A 24,396-nucleotide genomic window follows, 5' to 3' on the forward strand; every position below is an offset into this window, starting at 1 on the left:
GAAACGGGTCATGTGGTCTGATGAGTCCAAATTTAGAGTATTTATGTCATTATTAAGCTTAAGAAACTCAAAAGATTCACACCAAAATGAAAATTTACACTGTAAAAAATGCTGGGTTCCATACAATTCCTTCATGTTGTCAACACAAATCGAATAAGTTAACTTAATTGTTTTTACAAATTAAAGTGGACTGAACTTTTAAGTTTTATTAAGTTGTCCCCGCATAAAAAACCTCAAGAATTGTGTTGATTCAGCTCATTTTAAATAAGTAGTTTGAACAAACAGCAAAACATTTTTTTTGAGTGTAGTACCCCTTCAGTTGTTCCAAACCTTAGTTTCTTTCTCCTGTAGAGCAAAAAAGAAGACATTTTGAAAAATGTTTGTAACCAATCAGTTGACTGATTCTATTATAGGAAAAAGAATAATATAGGAGTCAATCGCTATCAATACCAACTGTCTGGTTACCAAGATTCTTCAAAATAACTTCTTATGTATGAAACAACTATGAATTTCCATTTTTAAGTGAACTCTCCTTTTAAAGCCTGAACATGAAAAGAGCCTGCTTGAATTGTGAATAATGGATCTGGTTTAACAAGTGATGTTTGTTTGATGCTGCGTAAACAACATCAAAAGATTGTCTTACCGAGCAGGTGATTACACACACATTCTTGGGGTTTTGCTTGAGCCAGTTGTACATATTCTTACACACGGCAAATAGGTTGTGAAGACTTGGAGCCTGTCTGGATGGCCAATTGCATTCAGAAACCTACAGATGAATGAGAAGATGCTCACTGAGAGAGTGAAGACACTGAAAACCAAATAAGACAAATATGCAAAGCAAATAAAGATTTCAATATTCATACATTTAAAAAATAAATAAATAAATAAATAAGAAAACTTTTCTGCAGCAGTATGGCATGTGCATAAGAAAAAAACATCAAAAGTTATCAAATATCACATGCATTATTTATATTAAAGCCATCCCTTCAATATAAATAATTCATTAACGTTACTGCAATTTTGTCATTAACAAAATAAATTGAATAAAATTAACTAGATATTCTTCAGTTGTGAACAAGCCTTTATCTAGAAATAGTTGAGTCAGGTTGTTAATCTTAGGTTATTTAATTACATGAGAAAAGCACTGATTAATATTTAATGCAAAAGGCCAGAAGAGTCAGCATAGCCATCAGTATCATTTCTGGTGAGAAATATGTCTTGTACCGCGAGTAAGTCAGTAGTTTCCAAACCTTCTTCTGTACCCCAGAGCACAATTACTAAGGCTAAAGCACCTCTTCGTCCATTTAAGTCATACTTTATATCAGTTAGCACTATACAGTATTATTGCAGTAGCCATTACTATGATGATTTAGGTCTAAACAACTACAGTCTAAATAGTCAATGCTATGGGTGAAAATACATCTTGTAGCTTTTCCTCTTCTTAGTGAGACATTTGGGACCCAATAGATAAACATTTACATGACTGATTTATGACTGTTTTTTTGGGGGGATATTTCCCATGACATTTTATGTTTTAACATCAACAAAAATGTAATGATGAGAAAAACAGTTACATTCAAGCTACGTTCAAGTATTTTAAAAAGTTGATTCACACAAAAAGTACAAATTGTGTTTACTCACCCTCATGTTATTTAAAAAAAACACTGTTCATCTTTAGATTGTAAATTAAGATATTTTTATATATGTTATATCTATTATATCTATATATATATCTATATCTATCTATCTATCTATCTATCTATCTATCTATCTATCTATCTATCTATCTATCTATCTATCTATCTATATATCTATATATATATATATCTATATATATATATATATATATATATATATATATATATATGTATATATAGGATCTGTTGTTGCCCGTTTCTGTTGTTCACGTATAAACAACAATGACAATGCTGTCCTCATTACATTGGATGCAACAGTAATATCCTTCCACACAAGTAACTGTTGTTATTACATGGTCACCACTGCTTTGTTATTATAGATCTGATTTACACTCACCGGCCACTTTATTAGGTACACCTTACTAGTATCAGGTTGGACCCCCTTTTGCCTTCAGAACTGGCTTAATTCTTTGTGGCATATATTCATCAAGGTACTGAAAATATTCCTCAGAGATTTTGGTCCATACTGACATGATAGCATCACGCAATTGCTGCAAAATTTGTCGAGTGCACATCCATGATGTGAATCTCCCGTTCCACCACATCCCAAAGGTGCTCTATTGCATTGAGCTCTGGTGACTGTGGAGGCCATTTGAGTACAGTGAACTCATTGTCATGTTCAAGAAACCAGTCTGAGATGATTCATGCTTCATGACATGGTGATATTATCCTGCTGTAAGTAGCCATCAGAAGATGGGTACACTGGGGTCATAAAGGAATGGACATGGTCAGCAACAAAACTCAGGTAGGCTGTGGTGTTGACAAGATGCTCATTTGGTACTAATAGGCCCAAAAGAAAACATCCTCTACACCATTACACCCCCACCACCACCAGCCTGAACAATTGATACAAGGCAGGATGGATCCATGCTTTCATGTTCCGAATGTCGCAGCAGAAATCAAGACTTATTAGACTGGTCAACATTTTTCCAATCTTCTATTGTCCAATTTTGGTGAGCATGTGCCAATAGTATCCTCAGTTTCCTGTTGTTAGCTGACAGGAGTGGCACCCGGTGTGGTCTTCTGCTGCTGTAGCCCATCTGCCTCAAGGTTGGACGTGTTGTGCGTTCAGAGATGCTCTTCTGCATACCTCGGTTGTAACGAGTGGTTATTTGAGTTATTGTTGTCTGGTCATTCTCCTCTGAGCTCTGGCAACAACAAGACATTTGCGCCCATAGAACTGCCACTCACTGGATATTTTCTCTTTTTCGGACCATTCTCTGTAAACCCTAGAGATGGTTGTGCATGAAAACCCCAGTAGATCTGCAGTTTATGAAATACTCAGATCAGCCCATCTGGCACCAACAACCATGCCATGTTCAAAGTCACTTAAATCCCCTTCTTCACCTTTCTGATGCTTGGTTTGAACTGCAGCAGATCGTCTTGACCATGTCGTCATGTCTAAATGCATTGAGTTGCTGCCATGTGATTGGATGATTAGAAATTTGTGTTAACAAGCAGTTGGACAGGTGTACCTAATAAAGTGGCTAGTGAGTGTATACTGTACTATACACACAATAGAACAAGTTTACATTGGTTTGCAAATAGCTTTCCTTTCAAACTACTTCTGGAAAACTGAACTATGTAAAACAATAGAAAATATCTATTACTTCTAAATTATACTCCTGATGAAAACTATTGCTAACATTGCAAGTGAACATCATAAATAGTATAAAAATTAAAACCAGTTCATGACACTTTCAAACATAAGCTGTTACTATTAGGCCTACCTGCACTTTGTTTTGCAACATGAGCTGGAATGTGGCATGAAAGTAATTGTATCAGGAAATGCAGCTGATTGCACTCACTCTGTTGGAGAACTTGGCCCCTCGATAGTTCCTCTGTGACAGGTTGAAAACAGTGTAGTGGTCGGCATGCCGTGAGTCCAGAAAAGAGCGGATATCCTCTGTGTGGTTCCTGTAGCCCATCTCCACCGCCTCAGCAGGATATGACATCACTGACAGAATGTAAAGACCATTAGAAAAGAATTAGAACACTTAGTTTGGCCAATACAAACACTGCATTTATTGCATATAGCTAAAAACCCAAACACCTACTTTGAAATAGAATAAAAATAGCCATTAAAGGGATAGTTCACACAAAAATAACAGTTCTGTAATCCTTTAATCACCCTCCACTTGTTCCAAACATGTTTGAGCTTCTTTCTTTTGTTGAGCACAAAGGAAGGTATATTGAAGTTTGTTGAAAAAAACAAACAGCCATTGACTTCCTTAGTATTTTCTGTTCCTACAATGGATGTTTGTTGCAACATTTTTCAGAATATCTTGTTTTGAGTTCAATAGAAGAAAGAAATTTTAGAACCACTTTCTAGAAATTCTAGAATCTAGAACCACTTGAGTGTGAATAAATGGTGAGGACATTTCCATACTTGTATGAACTGTCCATTTAATTCAATGTATGCAGAATTGCAAACTCACATCACAGTTTGTTTCGACTGTTTGTTTTTTTTTACTCTAAAAGTGACAGTAGACACTGACTTATGAATCATGAAGAAAATAAAAACTTCCAAAGAAAAAAGTCATCCAGATCTTAGATGGAGTGAGTAAATTAACAGCACATTTTCATTTTAAAGTGAACTTTCTAATGCACTCAAGGTTGGGTAAATATATTTTAACATATTCTTTACATCAAAATCATGATACTGATAAAAATGCTGATAGATTACATAAGTTAAAACCAAAACAGTTCAAAGTGCAATAGAGTATGCGAGGACAGTGTGTGTACACAAATGTGTGTAAATCGATCCATATGTGAAACTGCACAAAAAAAAACCTTGGAGGAATTACAAATACAACATGTTTATCATTCACTACCACAGAATGTTCATTACTCACCGATAATACGTGAGGTGATGTAGGCAATGTCCAACTCCCCTTTTGTATACCTAGATTACACACAAGATATAAAAACTCATTATTGACAACATAACATACAGCATATTCATATGCAATTTAAAGGCATAATATTTCATTTTTCTTAATTTTATCAAATCATTATGTTCTAATTGAAGCATATTGAACTTTGTTATTATGACAAATGTACATAGTGCAAGTTTTTTCATTTTATTTACCCAGGATCCAGTAAAGTGATCATAAGTGACATTAAATGCTGCAAAAGATTTCATTTCTAATGAATGCGATTCATTTTAATGTTCTGAACATTTACTATATCAAAAACTCCTGAAAAAAATGTAGAATGGATTTCCATTAAATACAAATTATCAAATAAATTTTGAAAAACATTTGTTAACACTGATCACACTAAGAAATGTAACAATGTTATTGGATATGCTACATTTTAAATTTAAAGGGGACCTATTATGCCAAAATCAATTTATAATGGGTTTAAACATAGTTATGTGCCAATGGTCTGTGATTATAACCAGCTTCTAAAGGTAAATATTTATTAATTTTATTTCATATAATCACACTTTTTAAAAACAATCTGCAGTAACACTTTGATTGAGATCCTCCCTTTGTACATGTAATCAGAGAGAGAAATCCCTGCCCATTAATGACAATCACTCCCTCATTAACATAGGATGAAAATCTTGTTTTTGAATTTACCACTATGCTGACACACAGGCATTTGTAGCCCCGCCCTCTTTTGAAAAAGAGCATAATCTCATTACATTTAAGGCGACAGTCAGCAAAATGGCACAATTAGGACCAAAGCCTAAAAGGGGCAGTTTCAAAGAGTTTCAAAACATTATTTGTGGGGTCTTTTCAGCTACATTTTCTCATACACACTCTGGGGATGTCAGAGACTTATTTTACATCTTGTAAAAAAAAGGGGAATAATAAGTCCCATTTAAAATATATTCACATAGAAAACGGTTCTTTTTAAATCTGTTTTATATTCATTCAATGATTTTCCTTCAGCTTAGTCCCTTTATTCATGAGGGGTCGCCACAGCGGAATGAATCACCAACTTATCCAGCATATGTTTTACGCAGCGGTTGCCCTTCCAGCTGCAACCCAGTACTGGAAAACATCCATACATTTTCACTGTAACACACATACACGACCAATTTAGTTTATTCAATTCGCCTATAGCGCATGTCTTTGGACTGTGGGGAAAACTGGAGCACACAAAGAAAACCCACGCAAACACGGGGAGAACATGCAAACTCCACACAGAAATGCCAACTGACCAAGTTGGCACTCAAACCAGTGACCTTCTTGCTGTGAGGTGACAGTGCTAACCACTGAGTCGCCGTGTTTTATATTTAATTAAAATAAATGCAGCCTTTGTGAGTCCTATAACTCGAAATCTAACGGACCCCAAAATATATATTCCCATCTTAAAGCAAAAGTCACCTATCAGAAATTGTAGATGGACAACATTACAGAACACCCAAGTCACCTCAGTAATCTGCTGAAGAATAAAATCCCTCTAATGAGATCATATGTAAACAAGCTACTATTCTAAGCCTCTGAGCAAGAGGTGAATGAAAAACACTAGCAGTTCACACTAGTAGTGACTGTGTTTGTGCTGTGCTTTCTATGTTTGTGTTGGTGTCATTCACCCTTTACACAGCAGTGGAAAATAGCAGATATGTTTAATCATTATCAGCGTATTTGGGTTAGTAAGAAAAAGGCATGCAGAGTTGGATATTTCAGTATTTTAACTTAGAAAGGTGTAGTATGTTTTCATGTTCCCATCAAACATTGTAAAAAATTTATTATTTTAAAAAACAATGAATTTTTCTAGTCATCTCAACCGTTCAATCAGTCAAACTGACTAAAAATATTAAGTTTATCTTTGAGTTGATACCCGATTAACTTTAAACTAACAAAAACACTTAATGTTATGACTTTTTGTCGTCCAATTTTTTATTTATTTGAAAAATAGTAAGTTCATAATTATAAAATGTTTTAAAAAGCATATCAGCATGTTGTTAAGGACCCCTAAAGCCAAAATATGACCTTTTTAATGCAAAATATGGGCTCTTTAAGTTTATCTTTGTATAACTAAAACAAATGAGAACCCAATAAACTGATTAAATTTAAAGCAACTTAAAAAACAATTCATGTTTTAACTTTTTATTTGTTTGCAGAATATTAACATCAGAATTATAAAATGCAGAAGAAAGCATACTCATATAGCTTTTATCACAATTCAATTATTATGAAGTTTTACTAGACTACTAGAACTTCTATTTTACTAGAACTTTAGTGTTAAGCTGCTTTGACACAATCTACACTGTAAAAGCGCTATATAAATGAACATGAATTAAATAGAATTTTTATTTATTAAAAGTTTCTAAGTATTAAATGTTTTTTTTGTGTTTTTTTTTTTTTTTTACTTCTTTTTAAAACATAACCCTCTAGGGCTTGAGTGTCCACATACGTAGACAGTAAAATTTTAGCTCTTAAGTGGCTATTTAAAGTGGTTTGAATGTTTTATATTTTAGATATACAGTGTCATCCTGCAACTGTTTTGCAGCATATGAAATGTCCCAAACACTATTTTACCTGTCCAAAATAGGAAAAAAAAAAATATTTACTCTCTGATAGTCAAAGCAAGTTAAAAAAAATTCTATGTTAAATATGCATTAAAAAAATTCAGGAAAAAGTGTTTCGTAAATTCGGACCATGAGTCCACATATATGGACATAATTTTTCTCTAAAAGTACATTGTATCAAAGGATGATACTATGTTTTTATTCTAATTAGGTTCCAATAAGCTCAAATAGCAAAGCTAAATGAACAAAAATGGACGTAAAATACACCTTGGGCCTTTAGAGGATAGAGGAAAACATATTCGTTTAACTTTTATCACAATTAAATTATTATGTAATCATTTTTATTTATTAAAAGTTTGTTTGTTATATTGGCAACACTTTAAAATATTGAACTCTGATGAATAAATGCTTTACAAGAATATTCACACTTAATGTTAATACATACATTAACTAACATTAACTAATGAACCATTATTCTAAAGTGTTATATTTATATTTTTTATATATTTTTTAATTCTTAATTATTTTAAACTGTACCTTACAACATTGCTATAAAAACACTGATGACATTAAAATCCTTTCGTTAACCAGTCTTTCTTCTTTTTATTTATTTTTTTGCTTCCCCAACAATCTGTGAAATTACCTGACTTATTAGGGCCAGACGGAATCTGCGGACGTTTTTTGCTATTTCAGCGGAGAATTTTGGTCAAAATCTGCGGATTTCTGCGGAATTATTTTGGGAGTATCATAACTAAAACCTTCATATGTCAAATAAAAAATAATATCTTTTTAATTGTTATTTAACATTTAAAATGCAAATTTAATTAGATTCACTTTATTTGGTAAACAAGCAAGTCTCTCATACAATATATCTACTAAAAGACAGAAAATATTACTGTACAAACTGCATTGTATATAAATCAGATGAACATTTTCATATTAGTCAATAATATTACTATATTTCATTTAAAAACTGAATAAATATAGATTTACACACATTTACTCAAGTAAATAAACAGAATTAACGATTGGCTAAATATCTGCGGAAATCTCCGGAAAATCTGCGGAATTCTGCGCGCGCAGATTCCGTGTGGGCCTACAAGAGCACCGCAGGTTAACCAGATGGATGTGATCTGCTTCTGGGTCAGCGTGGGGGGTAAAATACTGCATTACGCAAGAGCTTCCTGCTATGTGTAACCATTAGTGTTGAATGCTTTCCTCTCAGCTGAGTGATAAATGCACATGAATAGTTCAGGAGTTTGAACGCTCCTGCATCAGCAAAGTCTCCTCTGGATAACTGAGCACCAGCTGGGTCAAAAACACACACAAGCATGACCCGAGCAAACAGGGCTTGCCTTTCTGTTGCAGGTCTGTTATGTGTTTGATGATAGTGTTTATGCTGGTAATGCATTTATTGTGTTCGTTACAGCAAATGCATTATTTTTGATGCTTGTTTTACGCCCATGTCTAGTTACAAGGACTCACCAAAATTCACCAAAAGATGAAAATAATGACATATAACTTGACACTTTTACAATTTACTTGACCCTCATTTTTGTTCTAAAACAGATAAATCTTTCAAAAGTATATTTTAATTAATAAACATAATAAATACACAATATAATAGATAATTGTCAACTTTTTTATAACTATTCATGAAATAAAACTGATATAGATATATAAAACAATATTGCACTTTAAAAATAATGTTAAGATGAATTAACGCATCACAGTGGCGCAGTGAGTAGCATGATCGCCTCACAGTAAGAAGGTTGGTGGTTCAAGCCCCGGCTGGATCAGTTGGCATTTCTGTGTGGAGTTTGATGTTTGCTCCAGTTTCCCCCACAGTCCAAAGACATGTGCTATAGGTGAATTGGGTAGGCTAAATGTCCCAGTGTTGAGCTGGAAGGGCATCCGCTGCGTAAAACATTTGCTGGATAAATTGACGCTTCATTTGCGACTCCTGATTAATAAAAAGACTAAGCCAAAGAGAAAATGAATAAATGAATTAATTCCATTCAATTCACCTTTATTTGTGCAATTAATGGATTCAGCAGGAATAATGACCAATTCCGAGGCACAACAGGCCTTTTTTAAAAGGTTATCAGTTATCATTCATTCATTCATTCATTCATTCATTCATTCATTCATTTTCCTTTAGCTTAGTCTCTATTTCAGAGGTCACCACTGCAGAATGAACCACCAACTATTCCAGCATATGTTTTATGCAGCGGACGCCTTTCCAGCTGCAACCCAGTATTGGGAAACACCCATACACTCATTCACACACACACACACACACACACACACACACACACACACACACACACACAAACACACACTCATACACTACGCTCAATTGTCTTTGACTGTGGGGAAAACCGAAGCACTTGGAGAAAACCTCACAGCAACACGGGGGAACATGCAAACTCCACACAGAAATGCCAACTGACCCTGCCAGGACTCAAACCAGTGACCTTCTAGCTGTGAGGCGACAGTGCTACCACTTGGCCATCATGCTGCCCGTTGGAAATAAATAATAATAAATTTAAGTAACATGAGGGTGAATAGATAAAAAAAAATATGATTTTCATTTTTTTACTTAAGGATTAATCTTAATGCTTGTGTACACAGTTTAGTAACCAAACATAAATCCTAAAATATATTTATTATATATTTTTCTTTAAAATATACTAATATAATTTATGAACATTCATTCATTTTCTTTTCAGTTAGTCCCTTTATTAATCTGTGGTCGCCACAGCGGAATGTTTTCAGCATATGTTTTACACAGTGGATGCCCTTCCAGCTGCAACCCATCACTGGGAAACTCCCATACACACTCATTCACACACAGACACTATGAACAATTTAGCTCACCCAATTCACCTACAGCGCATGTCTTTGACTGTGGGGGAAACCGGAGCACCCGGAGGAAACTCACGCAAACACGGGGAGAACATGCAAACACCAAACAGAAATGCCAACTGACCCAGCCGTGGCTTGAACCAGCGACCAGCGAATAAGTCTTGTGTATATGTGTCTAAACTATGGACTTGTATTGGTCATGTGTTTTAACTAAGATATTAATGTGTGTCCAACCAGCCTGATCTCACGAGAAAACGTAAGTATTTTACGTTTTGACAGTTTAGTGGCTAATTCGTACGAATTCGTACGAGTTCAGTCGTACGAAATGGTACGATTTTAAAAAGGAGGCGTGGCACCTAACCCCGCCCCTAAACCCAACCGTCATTGGAGGATGAGCAAATCGTACTAAATTGTACGAATTAGATCGTACGAATTTGTACGAATTAGCCACTAAAAAAAAACTTACGAATTGCCGTGAGATTGTGTTGGTCCAACATACATACTGTGTAGCTTCAAAACAAGTAAAAATAAAAAATAATAGCGAGAAAGAGACTTTTTTTAAATACTGTTAATCTCACCAGTATACTTCCACTGGGGAAGGGAGGGCATGTCCCTCCCACTCTTTAAAATTATGTTTGTGTCCCCCTTGTTAACTATGATTTTTTTTAACAACGTGCAGACACACACGTTGGTACTTGTGGTTTATGAGGACTCTCCTTATCACCTGCCAACATCACCTGTATCTGAAAAATCCGGGAGACAGGGGTGAGGTGTCTGAATAACACTGTTGAGAACCGGGTTAGTAACTGTACTGTGGTGTTAGTACTTGTATTATGGAGCAGGTTTCTGGCGGACGCTGCGATTGGATACTTTACCAAAGTTGGTGACTCATGGGTGTTACAGACTGTACCAAAAAGTTGAGGACCAGGGGGGGATGATGGGGTAAAATTACAGGAATTTTCCGGGAGAAATAACAAAACGGAAGGGTGGCGGGAGATGGGTCTGAAATACGGGAGACCCAGGAAAAACATGTGTTGGCAGCTATCATCCATGAGGAATTTTAAACTGTAAAAACTGCTTAATTTTTAATCGCAGCCATAAACCCATCCCTCACACAAAACTGTAGAAATTTTATATGTCAAAAAAACAGCATTGGGAATGTTTTTTAGTGTTAGCAATTTTTATTTACAAGACATTATTACTCATAAACAACCTGAATGGTGTAATACCTAGTTCTTACCTAGTCATTATACAAATGTCTTTGTAAACCACACACAATAGTGCGCACACATACTATACACACACATACACAACTAAACACTGACATTACTTTGAGTAGTCCTGATGTATTAATAACATTTGTTACAGAAAACTAGGTCAAGAGAAACTCTATTAACCTTATTCTCTGCGTATGAGCGGGCGCAGCCATTTGAATCATTTCGGCTCGAGACTTCCGGTCTCATTCACTTCCATTCATTTTTAGACGTTAAAAACAGCTCGTTTTGCTGCTTGGTGTTGCAAACTGATATTTTCTTATTATATTATTCTACTTGGTCTGTATAGTCAAGCAAACACTTGTTTGTAGAGTAAGTAGTTTGACCGTTTTCTGCCGTTTATTATTCCTAGTCATTTCTCCCATAGGCAGCTGAATCGGAAGTTCTAAAACAATCGCAAAAATGAGCGCACTTCCGCATTGGAGAATAAGGTCAATTAAAAGAGCTTGATTTTTTTTCTCTGAAGTTTTACACATGAACAAATTCAAACATGCAGAAAACAAACACACATTATCTTCAACTACATTATTCGGTTTGCTTAACTACACTAAAAAAATACCTGTTAATATACAAGTTCCGTATTTTGTGATCACATGTGTTTTCTGTTTATTTACGGTTGTGAATTTCATTATGGGATCTTGATCTCTGCTCTGTCCACTTCTGATGTTGGGAATTCAACTCTACAGTTTAACATAGTGAGGTTTTATTATATATATTATAATAAAATAATTAGGTAATCACATATACAGAAAATGCTCTGGCAGTTTATTACAAGGTTTTTGTAGCGTAACATTCAACATCAACCCAGACAACATATCACTTTAAACCAGGGGTCACCAAACTTGTTCCTGGAGATCCGGTGTCCTGCAGATTTTAGCTCCAACCCTAATCAAACACACCTGAACAAGCTAATCAAGGTCTTACAAGGTATATTTGAAACACCCAGGCAGCTGTGTTGAGGCAAGTTGGAGCTAAACCCTGCAGGGACACCGGCCCTCCTGGACCGAGATTGGTGACCCCTGCTTTAAACCATTAAAAATACTAATAAACATTACTTTTTTCGAACTTTTCAAGGTTAAAAATTGTTTGAAGAAAGTCCCATAATGCAATTCATAAACATAAATAAACAGAGAAAAATAAAAAATAAAAACATGAGTTACAATGCAATTGCAATGTAGGCGATTGCTTGTCAAATAAATACTTACGTGGCCACTTGGTTCATAACCTTGGTGGAGGTGTCTTTGATGGTGTCTTTGAGGTTGTCCTTGATGTTACTGAAGAACTTTCCAGCACCTCCTTTCACCATATCCAGAAGCCCCCCTCCATAGTTCCCGTCCATATCTGGAGACGGAGGGCCTTTAAATGATCAGAATTTTATATCTTACAACACACACATGCACACGGGACACCACATACATGCTTTTTACATGTGTCTTCTTGACTAGTGATAGACAGAGGGATGAGATTAGTTTGTGGTTGGTAAAAGTTTATGCTCGCCAAAACCACAAAAGGAATAATATTGTGAAATACCCTGTAAAAAACGCTGGGCTCCACACATTCGATTTGTTTTGGGACAACATAAAGGAATTAAGTTAGCTTATTATTTGTTACCGATTTAAGTATAATAAAAATAATACAATGAAGTTCTAAACTCAAGAATCGTGCTATTTCAGGCTATGCCAGGCTTTTAACAGGCACAAAAAAACAAGAACACATTACACCTGTACTGGTTTCTCTACACTGGCTGCCAATCCAGTTTAGAATTTAGTACAAAGTATGTTTTTAAATCCCTCCATGGCCTGGCCCCTGAGTATATTTCTGAGCTAATTAATATACAGCAACCTGTGAGATCTCTTCGCTCTAAGGATCGTCTCTATTTGACAGTTCCACGATCACGCTTAAACTGTCGAGGTGATAGAGCTTTTTCAATAGCAGCTCCAAGACTCTGGAACGATCTTCCACTTTCCTTAAGAACAGCTCCACCTTTTGAGTTTTTTCAGAGGTCACTGAAAACACACTTATTTTCTTTAGCTTTTAATCATGTGATGTGAGTTTATGTATTTTGGTTTTGTGTATATTTGCATGCGTTTTATGTGTTTTATATACATCACTTTGGTACCCATTGTGGATTGTTGAAAGTGCTCTAGAAATAAATTAAAGAGAGATGAGATTTAAGTATTTCAGCTCATTTTAAATAAGTATTAACAACAAATGTCTTTTTTTTTTGAGTGTATGATACTGATAATGAATAATGTTATAATTATAATGTTCTCTGTTATGTTATATACTTTAAAGTGTCATTTGTTCCTGTGACTATAAAATTAATTTGAAGCGTCACATGATTCTAATAGGCTGATTTACACTTGGTGTCAACAAATCTTTGTAACCACTTACAACACACACTCAAAACAAATGTGCTCTTTGTTCTAACTACTTGTTTGAAATGCATTCAAAGAACACCAATCTTGAGTTTTGTGGGGGACAGTGTAATTGTTTTATGTTCAGTCAACTTAATTTAGCAAAAACCATTAAGTTAACTTAATCGATTTGTGTTAGAACAACATGAAGGGATTGTGTGAAATCCAGCATCATTTACAGTGCAAATTAAGATAATTTAATCAAATCTGAGAGATTTCTGCCTGAATGAAAGTGTGTTCAACCAAAACTCTAAAGCTTCAAAATGTTCATAAAGAGATTAAAAATAAAATCATATCAAGTCATTTTAAGTCTTACGAAGAGACATGATCACTTTATAAAGGAGCTAAATAAATGAATATGTCATTTCGGCTTTTATTCACATTTGAACTTTGCTGAGTGATCAGTTGTACCTGTTTGACATGCAAGCGCCAGTGTTTATTATTAATATTAGCATTTGGGTGGTGACCTAACCCTTTAATATTATTATATACTAATAGACAATATTTATTCTACTTTTAAAATTAATATAAAGGTCAAAACAAGAGCATTTGTTTGAAATTAAAACTCTTTCATTACATTATAAATGTCTTTACTGTTACTTTGCTGAATGAAAGTATTCATTTTGATAAAATCCCCTTTTGAACAGCTTTATACACTCGGTTTATCACTTGTCAAGATCACAGATAAAACAAATGCTCATATTCCAATTCAAAACTTAACCAGCATGCATACTAAAACACAGCACAACTAAATAAAATAGCATGCATATCTCAAACATGCATCATTAAGACAGATGTCTACCGCTGCAGTGACAACAAGGAAACTCAAGGTCAAAGCATGTGCTGATCGTCTTTATCTGAGGTTTTGTTTCCTTTTTAAATCCAGTTACTATATACGTTCAAAGCCAGACCACCACATGCTCTTCTAAACTAGGAACTTTCAGAATCCTAACCCCGTTGTATGAAATACATATTGGTTAACTTCAAATTCAAGCACATTTCAAAGAATTTCCAGCTCCAATAACCTAAAATCAAAGTCATTATGTTGGGACACAAAGTCACAAGCATAAACGTGCATAGCTAATGTAGTATGCATATGCTACAAAATGTTAGCGAAATAACACATTCGAGGACCAGAGGAAATAACATGATTTCCCCCCCAGAAAATGTCTTGCACAAAATAAATTTAAGCGCATTCAAAGACCTGAATCTAAACTTTCACATATTTCAAAGACTTGCAAGAACCCTGCTGTTAAGCCAAATGTGCATTAGATAATGCACAAAGCTCTACGTTAGTGAGCAGAAATGAGCCAGTGAATCAGACAGGAGGAAATGGAGGAAACATGGAGCATCTGGCATGATCGTGAGCATCAGTGTTAACTAGACCACACCCTAATCAAAAATCTGACTCAGCCACCTCACACACACACAAAATCATGTAATCTTGAGTTTTTTCACCTTCAATGGATAGGAAAGTGTAGAGCACTGACAGGAAAGGATGGGAAGCAGAGAGAGGGGAAGGATCGGCACAGGACCACAAGGCAGGAATCAAACTCGGGTCGCCACGAGCAGCGGAGTGCATATGCTGATGCACCAACCCCCACACCACGGGCAGTGACCAAATTGTATTACCTAACCCTAAATCCAAAACTTCACCCTCACAGGTAACAATCTGCATTTTTACATTTTCAATATACACTGAAAAAAGTGTTGCATGCAAAACTGTTGCAAACAATTTATTTGTGTTGAATTTAAACAAACAAATTAAATTGAGCAATGTTCAACTTAATTTGTTTGTTTAAATTCAACCCAAATAAACTGTAAAATGTTTACAACCACTTAACATAAAAAAATTAAGTAAATCCAAGGAATTCTCTTCGAATAATTTTTTTCAGTGTACGGAATTCTATGTGATTTTTGAGCCGTTTCCCTCATGAGGACCTTGGTCAAACACTTACTGACATTTTTATACTGTACTTGTACATAAATCATACAATTTCGTGAATTATGGGGACATTCCATAGTGTTACATGGTTTATATGCTGAAAACATTCTATATGGTTTATAAGCCATATGGGATATGGGATGCACACACACACACACACATGTATCTTTTAGTGACAATGATTTTAGATCTCTGAGCATTCTGAGTATACTTGCTGAAGCAATCTGTGCACTTTCATTCATTCATTCATTTTCATTCAGCTTAGTCCCTTTATTCATCAGGGGTCACCAAAGCGGAATGAACGGCTGAATTATCCAGCATGTTTTACACAGTGGATGCCCATCCAACTGTAACCCAGTACTGGGAAACATCCATACACACTCATTCACAAACACTCATAAACTACCGAAAATTTAGTTTACTCAATTCACCTATTGCGCATGTCTTTGGACTGTGGGGGAAACCGGAGCACCTGGAGGAAACCCACATGAACACAAGGAGAACATGCAAACTCCACACAGAAATGCCAACTGACCCAGCCAGAACCAGCAACCTTCTGGCTGTGGGGCAACAGTGCTAACCACTGACCCAACGTGTCGCCCTCTTTTATTTTGTTTCTTTATTTAATAGAAAGTAAAGGTATTTAGTTCAGTTGTGCAACACATGCCACCTCTCTACCTCTGAAAGTGTCTGCTTTGCTCTGTCCACCTTTTTCCAAATGTGCCTCCTGTTCAATAAATATTGATTTCACTTTTAGTTTGGGGACTTTTTGTTTAAAAAAACTGAATCCAATCATTTACAATTTCCCATAAGTTTCCACTATGAATAATCCACATCCAAACTGAATGAGAGGCAAGTCTTATGTGCATTTTTTAATCCATTTGGAAAACAATGTTCATTTTTCTGTGTTATCTGTAAAGTACAGTAACATTAAACATGCCTGCAGTATTAAAAGATGTGTTGTTCATGGTCTGAAGATAGCAATTTGTTCACTTTAATAGGTTTCTTTTTAAAATATAATGCTTGAACTATGAAGAGGACAATGCCACCTCATTGTGCAGAGATTGTAAAACACTTCACTGATTATAAATCCACTAGAATTCACACAAAATGTCATAGGGTGTAGAGAAAAGGTGGATACAGTCTGCTTTCAATGATCACATGAAGGAGAGATGAATGAAAGGACCATGAGCATCATTGACAAGTATCAACTCTTGTTGGACCAGGCTGATGCTAACTCCAGATTTGACAGAAATGCCAAACACAATCACAACAAAACACTGATGTCTATGGTGTTACTAAATAGATATTTTTTCAGTGTAGCATGTAAAATATTTGATATTAAGTATGGGCAGCACGGTGACGCAGTGGTGCAGTGGGTAGCACATTCGTCTCACAGCAAGAAGGTCGCTGGTTCGAGCCTGGGTCAGTGGGCATTTCTGTGTGGAGTTTGCATGTTCTCCCTGTGTTTGCATGGGTTTCCTCTGGGTGCTAAGGTTTGGGGGAATAAAATGAATTATTGACTTCTACAATCTTCATTAGTTTCAAAAAACAGATTTTTTTACAATTTAAAACAGCTTCTTTGGAGAGATTTTCTGCTGGAGATACTCTTGTTCAAAAAAACAAAATAAAAAGTAAATAAAAAAATCTTACACCTACCTTAGGAATGGTATTACAGAAAATTTTGACGGTTTTAAAACTTTTCCAAAGCATGTTACCTAAAAAACGGTTCAATGCCTAGACGTAGCACATACCTAAATCTATAAAACCTGTCTATAACTTATATACCAATTTACAGACATTTTTATGTTCAAGTTCACTTCCTTGCAAATGACCACTTGAGCACTTATTTTCAGATTTATGTTACATTTTCACTGCAGCCATTAGTGCATGCTGTTAGTGAGTAGTGTTTAGAGTACACTTTTTACATGCGGTGAGGTAAAACATCCTGCTTTCATAGTGATGCGAAACATACGATAAGAACCTGCATATATGTCTGTTTTCTACACATTCATAATACTACACACATCAAATATAAATGTAACTTTGAATTCTCTAACGGCTGTCAATGTTAAAATCTGCTAACATATGAACAGAGGGTAAAATAAGTATTGAACACCTCATGTTTTTTTTTTTTCTGGTAACTATATTTCTAAAGAAGTTGTTGACAAGAAATTGCAGCAGATTTAGGTATTAACCCAAACAATCCAAGCATACAAATAAAACCACACAAAAACTGTTTGTGTTATGTAGAAATAACAATGAAATGACACAATGTGAAGGTAGTGAACTACTGAAATCTAATTAATACTTTGCATAAAAGGCGTTTCTGGTCATGACAGCTTCAAGACACCTCTTGTATGTAGAATTGAGTCGAATGCTTTGCTTGAGTGTGATTTTTTCACCCAGACTTTAACAGAGTCTAAAAATCTTGATGGATCTGTGGATTTCATCTATCAACTCTAATATTAAGTTGTTCTCTTCATGTTGGATTCTGGTCAGGTGTTTGGCTGGGCCATTCATTGCCACAGCCATATCACCCTGCAACCCAAGACCGGTTACTCACTGAAGCTAAGCAGGGCTGAGCCTGGTCAGTACCTAGATAGGGGACCACATAGGAAAACTAATTTGGAGTAGGAAGTGGTGTTAGTGAGCCCAGCAGGGGGTGAGTCCTAATGCCCCAGTAAAGTGAAGAGGACACTATTGTCAGTGGTTGCCGTCTTTCAGATGAGATGTTAAACTGAAGTCCTTACTCTGTGGTCATTAAAAATCCCATGGAACTTCTCGTAAAGATCAGGGGTGTAACCCAGGTGTCCTGGCCAAAGTCCCTCCATTGGTCCTTAATCCTCATCCCCATCCACTGAACTGGCTCTATCACTGTCTCTACACTCCACCTATAGCTGGTGTGTGGTGAGCGCACTGATGCCGTTTTCCTGTAGCTGCCGTCACATCATCCAAGTGAATGTTGCACACTGTTGGTGGTGGTGGTGTGGAGAGATTGTGAGGTGTATTGCCATACACGATACATACGCTATATAAATACATATTAAATTACATTCTAGCAGCTTTATTTATTTTTTTGAGAAACCAGTTGAGAGTTTCCTTGGCTGTGTTTGGGATCATTGTGTCATTGTGAAATGCCCACCCTGGTTTCGTCTTCATCATCCTGGCAATGTGGGTGTTGGACCGAAGCAGCCAATATTCATTTACACTGACAAGTTTTCTGGGCTTTTCATGCCTTTTTACACCTCCCTTTCTTCATGTGTTAATACCTTTTTCTCGTGTCATTTTATTTAATTACACATAACTTAACATTTTTAAAGAACACAAAATTAATTTGTTTAGAAATTAAGTCAACAGCTCCTTTAAAAATATATATTTTCTGTAAAAAAGGTGACTTGTTCAATATTTATTTTACTCGCTACATAATGAATAAACATTATGTAGAAATTTCATATTACATATTTCATAGAATAATTCAAACATAAAATCTATTTGTTTGCAGGAACACTGATTTATTCAGAAATTAAACAAGCTAATTCCAATTCATGAGTAAATCCCTGAATCCTTCATTTAACCTATTTTCCTATATCACTTATATACATTCTTTAAGGAACAGGAATCCTATATTGTAGTTAAATTAAATGTTTTATTCACATTCATTCAGTAATGTATATGTAACAAGGGAATGCATATGAGTGACTGAATCATACTTGCAACCAGTTTGTTCAAACTATTCATTTTATTAATACTTATAAATTTTAAATAAATAAAATATAGGCAACGCAGTGGTGCAGTAGGTAGCTTCACAGCAAGAAGGTTGCTGGTTCGAGCCTCGGCTGGGTCAGCTGGCGTTTCTGTCTGGAGTTTGTATGTTCTCCTTGCGTTGGCGTGGGTTTCCTCCGGGTGCTCCGGTTTCCCCCACAGTCCAACGACATGTGGTACAGGTGAATTGGGAAGGCTAAATCGTCCGTAGTGTATGAGTGTGAGTGAGTGTCTGTGGATGTTTCCCAGAGATGGGTTGCAGCTGGAAGGGCATCCGCTGCGTAGAACATGTGATGGATAAGTTGGCGGTTCATTCCACTGTGGTGACCCCGGATTAATAAAGGGACTAAGCCGAAAAGAAAATGAATGAATGAATAAATAAAATATACACATATACAATCGAGCCTGAAATTATTCATCCCCTGGCAAATTCTGACCTAAAGTTACTTTTATTCAACAAGCAAGTTTTATTTGACCGAAATTGACACAGGCTTCTTTTAAAATATAATAAGATAATTTATTCATTGATTCATTTTTCTTCAGCCTAGCCTCTATTTCAAACGTCGCCACAGCGGAATGAATCGCCAACTATTCCAGCATATGTTTTACGCAGCGATAAAATTTCAAAAATATTTCTCAGCTTTTATTTACCTTTGAACAAAAAACTGCAGTTAGATTTTGCCAGGGGTATGAATAATGTCGGGCTTAACTGTTATTATGTTTTTAAAAAATGTCATTATTAATGGACAAACCTACTTTTAGAACTATAACTTTGTTCACATATTTTGACCTGTAAATAACTTCCAGATTATGACTGTCAGCACTTTTCTCCCTCCAACTTTCTATTAAATCTAGCAGATGAGGGTGGCCTGGCACTGCTTTAACAGTGGTCCTCCAGGCCAGAGAGTGGGCTTCCTGTCAGACTTGCCGTTAAGATACAGAGGAGCTCTTTCTAAATGAGCAAACTTCAAAGTCCAACACAGAGTCTCTGAACTCCTACCAATGTCCCTTTAATCACACAAAGAGCCCGAAAGCACTTGTATCTGTGTGTATGTGTGTGTGTCGTCTTGACCGCAAAGATCCCATCAGTGCATGTGTAATAGAAAAGCTCCCTAACACATTTCTCCTTTTATTCTAAATCTCTATTACAATCCTCCTTTCCTTTGTAGCTTGAATTTAGCTGTATTGAGTCACAGAAAGCAGTTCAGTGACGTTCAACCCCCTGTGTGTATTTGTGTGTGTGTAATTGTGTGCTTGTGTGTCTGGTTACAAGACCTGAGTGGCTTTTCAATTATACATTACCTACAGCCTCATACAAAGCTACTGTATTTTCAAGCAGCTAATTTAAAACGTTCACACATGAAATTCAAAGTGAATGATTATGAAACTAGATGGACAGACTTGATCAAGGACAGTGTTTTGTTTTTTGTTGTTGTTTTTTAATCACTTAATCAACAACCCAGCTGGTTTTGTCTCAAAACTACGTTGCTGTAGTTCAATGTAAGTGACCTTTTCAGAACGGGCATCTCTCATCATGCTGATTTTTATTTTCCTAATTATTAAGATGTACACTAATCACTTTACACATTTACTTCTGCTTTCTGTAAGAAGTTGGACAGGAAAAGGGATTTTTATTTGTTTGTTTTATTAGATTTTACATTTAAAAAGCTGTTTCTTATAGTTTTGCTTTCAGCTATACTGTGACAAGCTTTGCTGTAAAATTATGAAAGAGTTAACAATTTATAAAGGTAAATAATTGCCTGCAACAATATAAAAAGTGCTTGCAAATGGTCATATTTGTTTACATTTGATCTTTTTTTCTGCTATGTTTTCAGTAGAACTGTGAGGAGTTCTGCTGTAAAATAATGCTGTATTTGTCAAAGGAGTGAACAATATACAGTAAAACATTCAAATAATAAGATAAAAGTCTTAAACAATAGAAAAAAAGGCATTTTCTTGCACAAACCATCATATTTGTTTTGATTTTATTCACAAAGTTGTTTCTTTAAACATTTTTAAACGGTTAAAAAGTAAAAAAAAAACATAAAAAATCACCCTCAGCAGCATTACAGTTTTACTCTAATTTTACTGTTCACTTATATTCTGAAGAGTGTTTTATGACACACGTTATGATTCATTGTCTAGCATTATTTATTTGGCTTATAACTTTAAGTATACAATTTTAATAAAGTATTAATGATCTTCTAATGTTATTTTTGTGATTATGACACTGCAAGCAAACATTTGATGAACTTAAATTGTCTAAAATTGTTGTGACACGATTTTTATTTGAAATAAAATGAAACTGGATGACTTCACCATAAATCTTTACAATAAGATTAAACATTTTGTGCAGATCCACTCTTTATGAGATTATGTGTAAATAATGTCACAACAAATGTGATATGCTGAGACATATTGTCATATCAGTATGGTCACACTTAACTCGAACAGTCACACCATATGACAAAAATGTAAGTAGAGGTCTGTAAACATCATCTAAAGCTGTGGGACGCTGTAATACTATATTGTCAGAGGAACAACATAAATGTATATCTTTTTAACAAATACCCATAGTAGATGACATCATGAACAGCTAAAAATGCATGTCACATCATTCACCCCTATATTAATATATAAATATGTAATTATATATGAATATGACAGGATGAATGTGTCATGAACAGTAAGGACTTTTTAAAATTTATTTTATTATTCATTTTATTTATTTATTTTATTCACGTTAGAACAGCTCGGCTAGAGTGCTGACAAAATTCGTTTTTTTAATTCTATATTTTAAAAAAATGGTTCTACTCTGTTTCAGATGACAGCGACACTGTGCGTTTATTAATAATTACAATTTTGAAAGAAAAAAAATGATGGTGTAGTATCGATTTAGTATTGGTATCGTGATATTTAATTTAGGTATCGTATCGAAGTCAAAGTTTTGGTATCGTGCGACACTACATTAAGTTATGTTCATGTTAGCTCAAATTTATTAAATATTGAACATTAACATTAATAAAACCATTAATCAATGTTTCAAATGTTTCATAAACTAATATATTAGGCAGTAATCGTTCTTCAAGATGCAGTGTATATACTGTAATATTCGTGTTATGTAATTTAATGATATATAGAGAGGTTTAGGAAAATATATTAAACTACAATCCTTTAACTTGAATATAATTTTGCTGTTCAGTTATATTGTGAAGAGTATGTTTTATGACTTACATAATGATACTATGTCCAGCATTATTTATTTGCCTTATAACTTTATCTATGCAGTTTTAATAAAGTATTTATGATTTTCTAATGTTAATTTAGTGTTTATGACACTTTGTAGGCAAACTTTCGATGAACTTCAGAATGACGTAATGACATTTTTATTATTCGTTAGACTGGTAACACTTTGCATGACGTCCATTAGTTAGCATTAGTAAATGCATTATATTATGTTCATGTTAGCTCATGTTTAATATATAATAAACATTAACATTAATAAAACCATTAATCACTCATAAAAAATCTTTTATATGTTCCATAAACTAATATATTAGGCAGTAATCGTTCTTCTAGATATTTGCATTATCTAATTTAATGATATATTGAGATGTTTAGGAAAATATATCAAACTACAATCCTGTAACTTCTCTGATTATGCCATATTAACTTTCTCTCACACGTGCAAAAAAAAAAAAAAAACACCAGGTCGAAGCAGACACCACTGGGACAAAAAAAAAACCCTGACACCAGCTCTTCCGCATGTCTCACACCTGAAGGCCACTGTTCATGCAAGATCACTGCAGTAAAACAGGATCAATCCCAATATTGTACAGACAAACCAAACTTTCCTTTAGCTGTTCCTATTCTAATCCATATGAATCTGCACCCAACAAAACGTGCATGCTAAAACAATCCCTTGATGATGGTACTGCATAGCACATCAATGCACGAGCTAACAGCATACATGGCCTACATCCCACACACACATATATCTACTTCACAATCCTCTCATTTCAATAATTCATCTGTCAGTTTAGCCTCCTGCACGCCAGCTCTATGACTTTGATCAATTGTCATGACACAGCAGCAGCAGTAGCACAAGAACAGACGACACAAACACATGCTTCCGGCGGATATCGACGACTAAAATTAATCCACTCCACCAAGGAATCCTTCAGGAAATCAGCACGACTTCACAGCAAATAAAACACCGGCGGTTTTGATGCGTATCGGCGGCCTGGAGCGGGTTTTCCTACCTGAGCTGTCCATGGTGCTGTAGTCGTCCTGTCGCGCGGGGCCTGTCTTGACGCTGCCGAGGGTCACCGCCGTCAAACCGCCTCCACCTCCGCCGCCGCTTCGTCCCCCGGTACTGAAGTCTCCGCTGCTATCGACCAGCTGCAAAGATTCGTAGCCATCGTAACTGCTCTTTTTCTTGTAGCCACCTAGCAGGCTCATGAGCACAACTGAGAATCACATAGACTTGCTACAACGACGATTTCAAGAGACTATGGGAATGCACATGATCCGCCGGACGGCTCGCAGGGGGGAATAATGTGTTTCCAAGCAGGCAGGGCCGCTTCATACGGCCGCGAGCTGCAGAAGAGAAGAGGGCGGTGTGTCATCAAGAGCCGCATTTACTACGCTGCACACACACACCGAGCCAGCAGCCAATCAATGCGGCCAGTCAACATCACACTCTGCGCCCACTGCCTGCTTTACAGCTCATTATTACAATGAGATGCATTTGTTGAAAAAGAAAATCTCTACACATATATATATATATATATATATATATATATATTATTTTGATAGATATATCTTGATAGATATGTATAGTAAACAATTTGTTAAGGGATTTTGGCTATGTTGAATAGTTTTTTAACAATATTTTTATTAATCTGTTATTATATTTAATTTTAATTAATTTTAAATTCGG

At 35.4% G+C, this 24,396-nt stretch overlaps 1 protein-coding gene across 2 annotated transcripts in view; it reads right to left on the bottom strand.

Annotated features, from left to right (window-relative positions):
• Positions 1 to 24,035, bottom strand: part of dnajc6 (DnaJ (Hsp40) homolog, subfamily C, member 6) — a 49,091-nt gene extending 25,056 nt beyond the window's left edge. Inside the window, exons 1-5 of one of the 2 annotated variants that reach the window (XM_056460034.1) lie at positions 23,717 to 24,035; positions 12,533 to 12,668; positions 4,553 to 4,602; positions 3,506 to 3,654; positions 644 to 766 (exon numbers count right to left, since the gene is read on the bottom strand). In XM_056460034.1, the coding sequence (XP_056316009.1) occupies positions 644 to 766; positions 3,506 to 3,654; positions 4,553 to 4,602; positions 12,533 to 12,668; positions 23,717 to 23,915 (657 nt within the window). In that variant the 5' untranslated portion in view covers positions 23,916 to 24,035. Of the gene's footprint in view, positions 1 to 643; positions 767 to 3,505; positions 3,655 to 4,552; positions 4,603 to 12,532; positions 12,684 to 23,716 lie in introns of both variants that reach the window. The other variant, XM_056460033.1, reaches the window with a different exon arrangement.
• Positions 24,036 to 24,396: the final 361 nt, after the last annotated feature.

The sequence above is a fragment of the Danio aesculapii genome, chromosome 6, assembly GCF_903798145.1.
Source record: "Danio aesculapii chromosome 6, fDanAes4.1, whole genome shotgun sequence".
NCBI classification, from domain to species: Eukaryota; Metazoa; Chordata; class Actinopteri; order Cypriniformes; family Danionidae; genus Danio; species Danio aesculapii.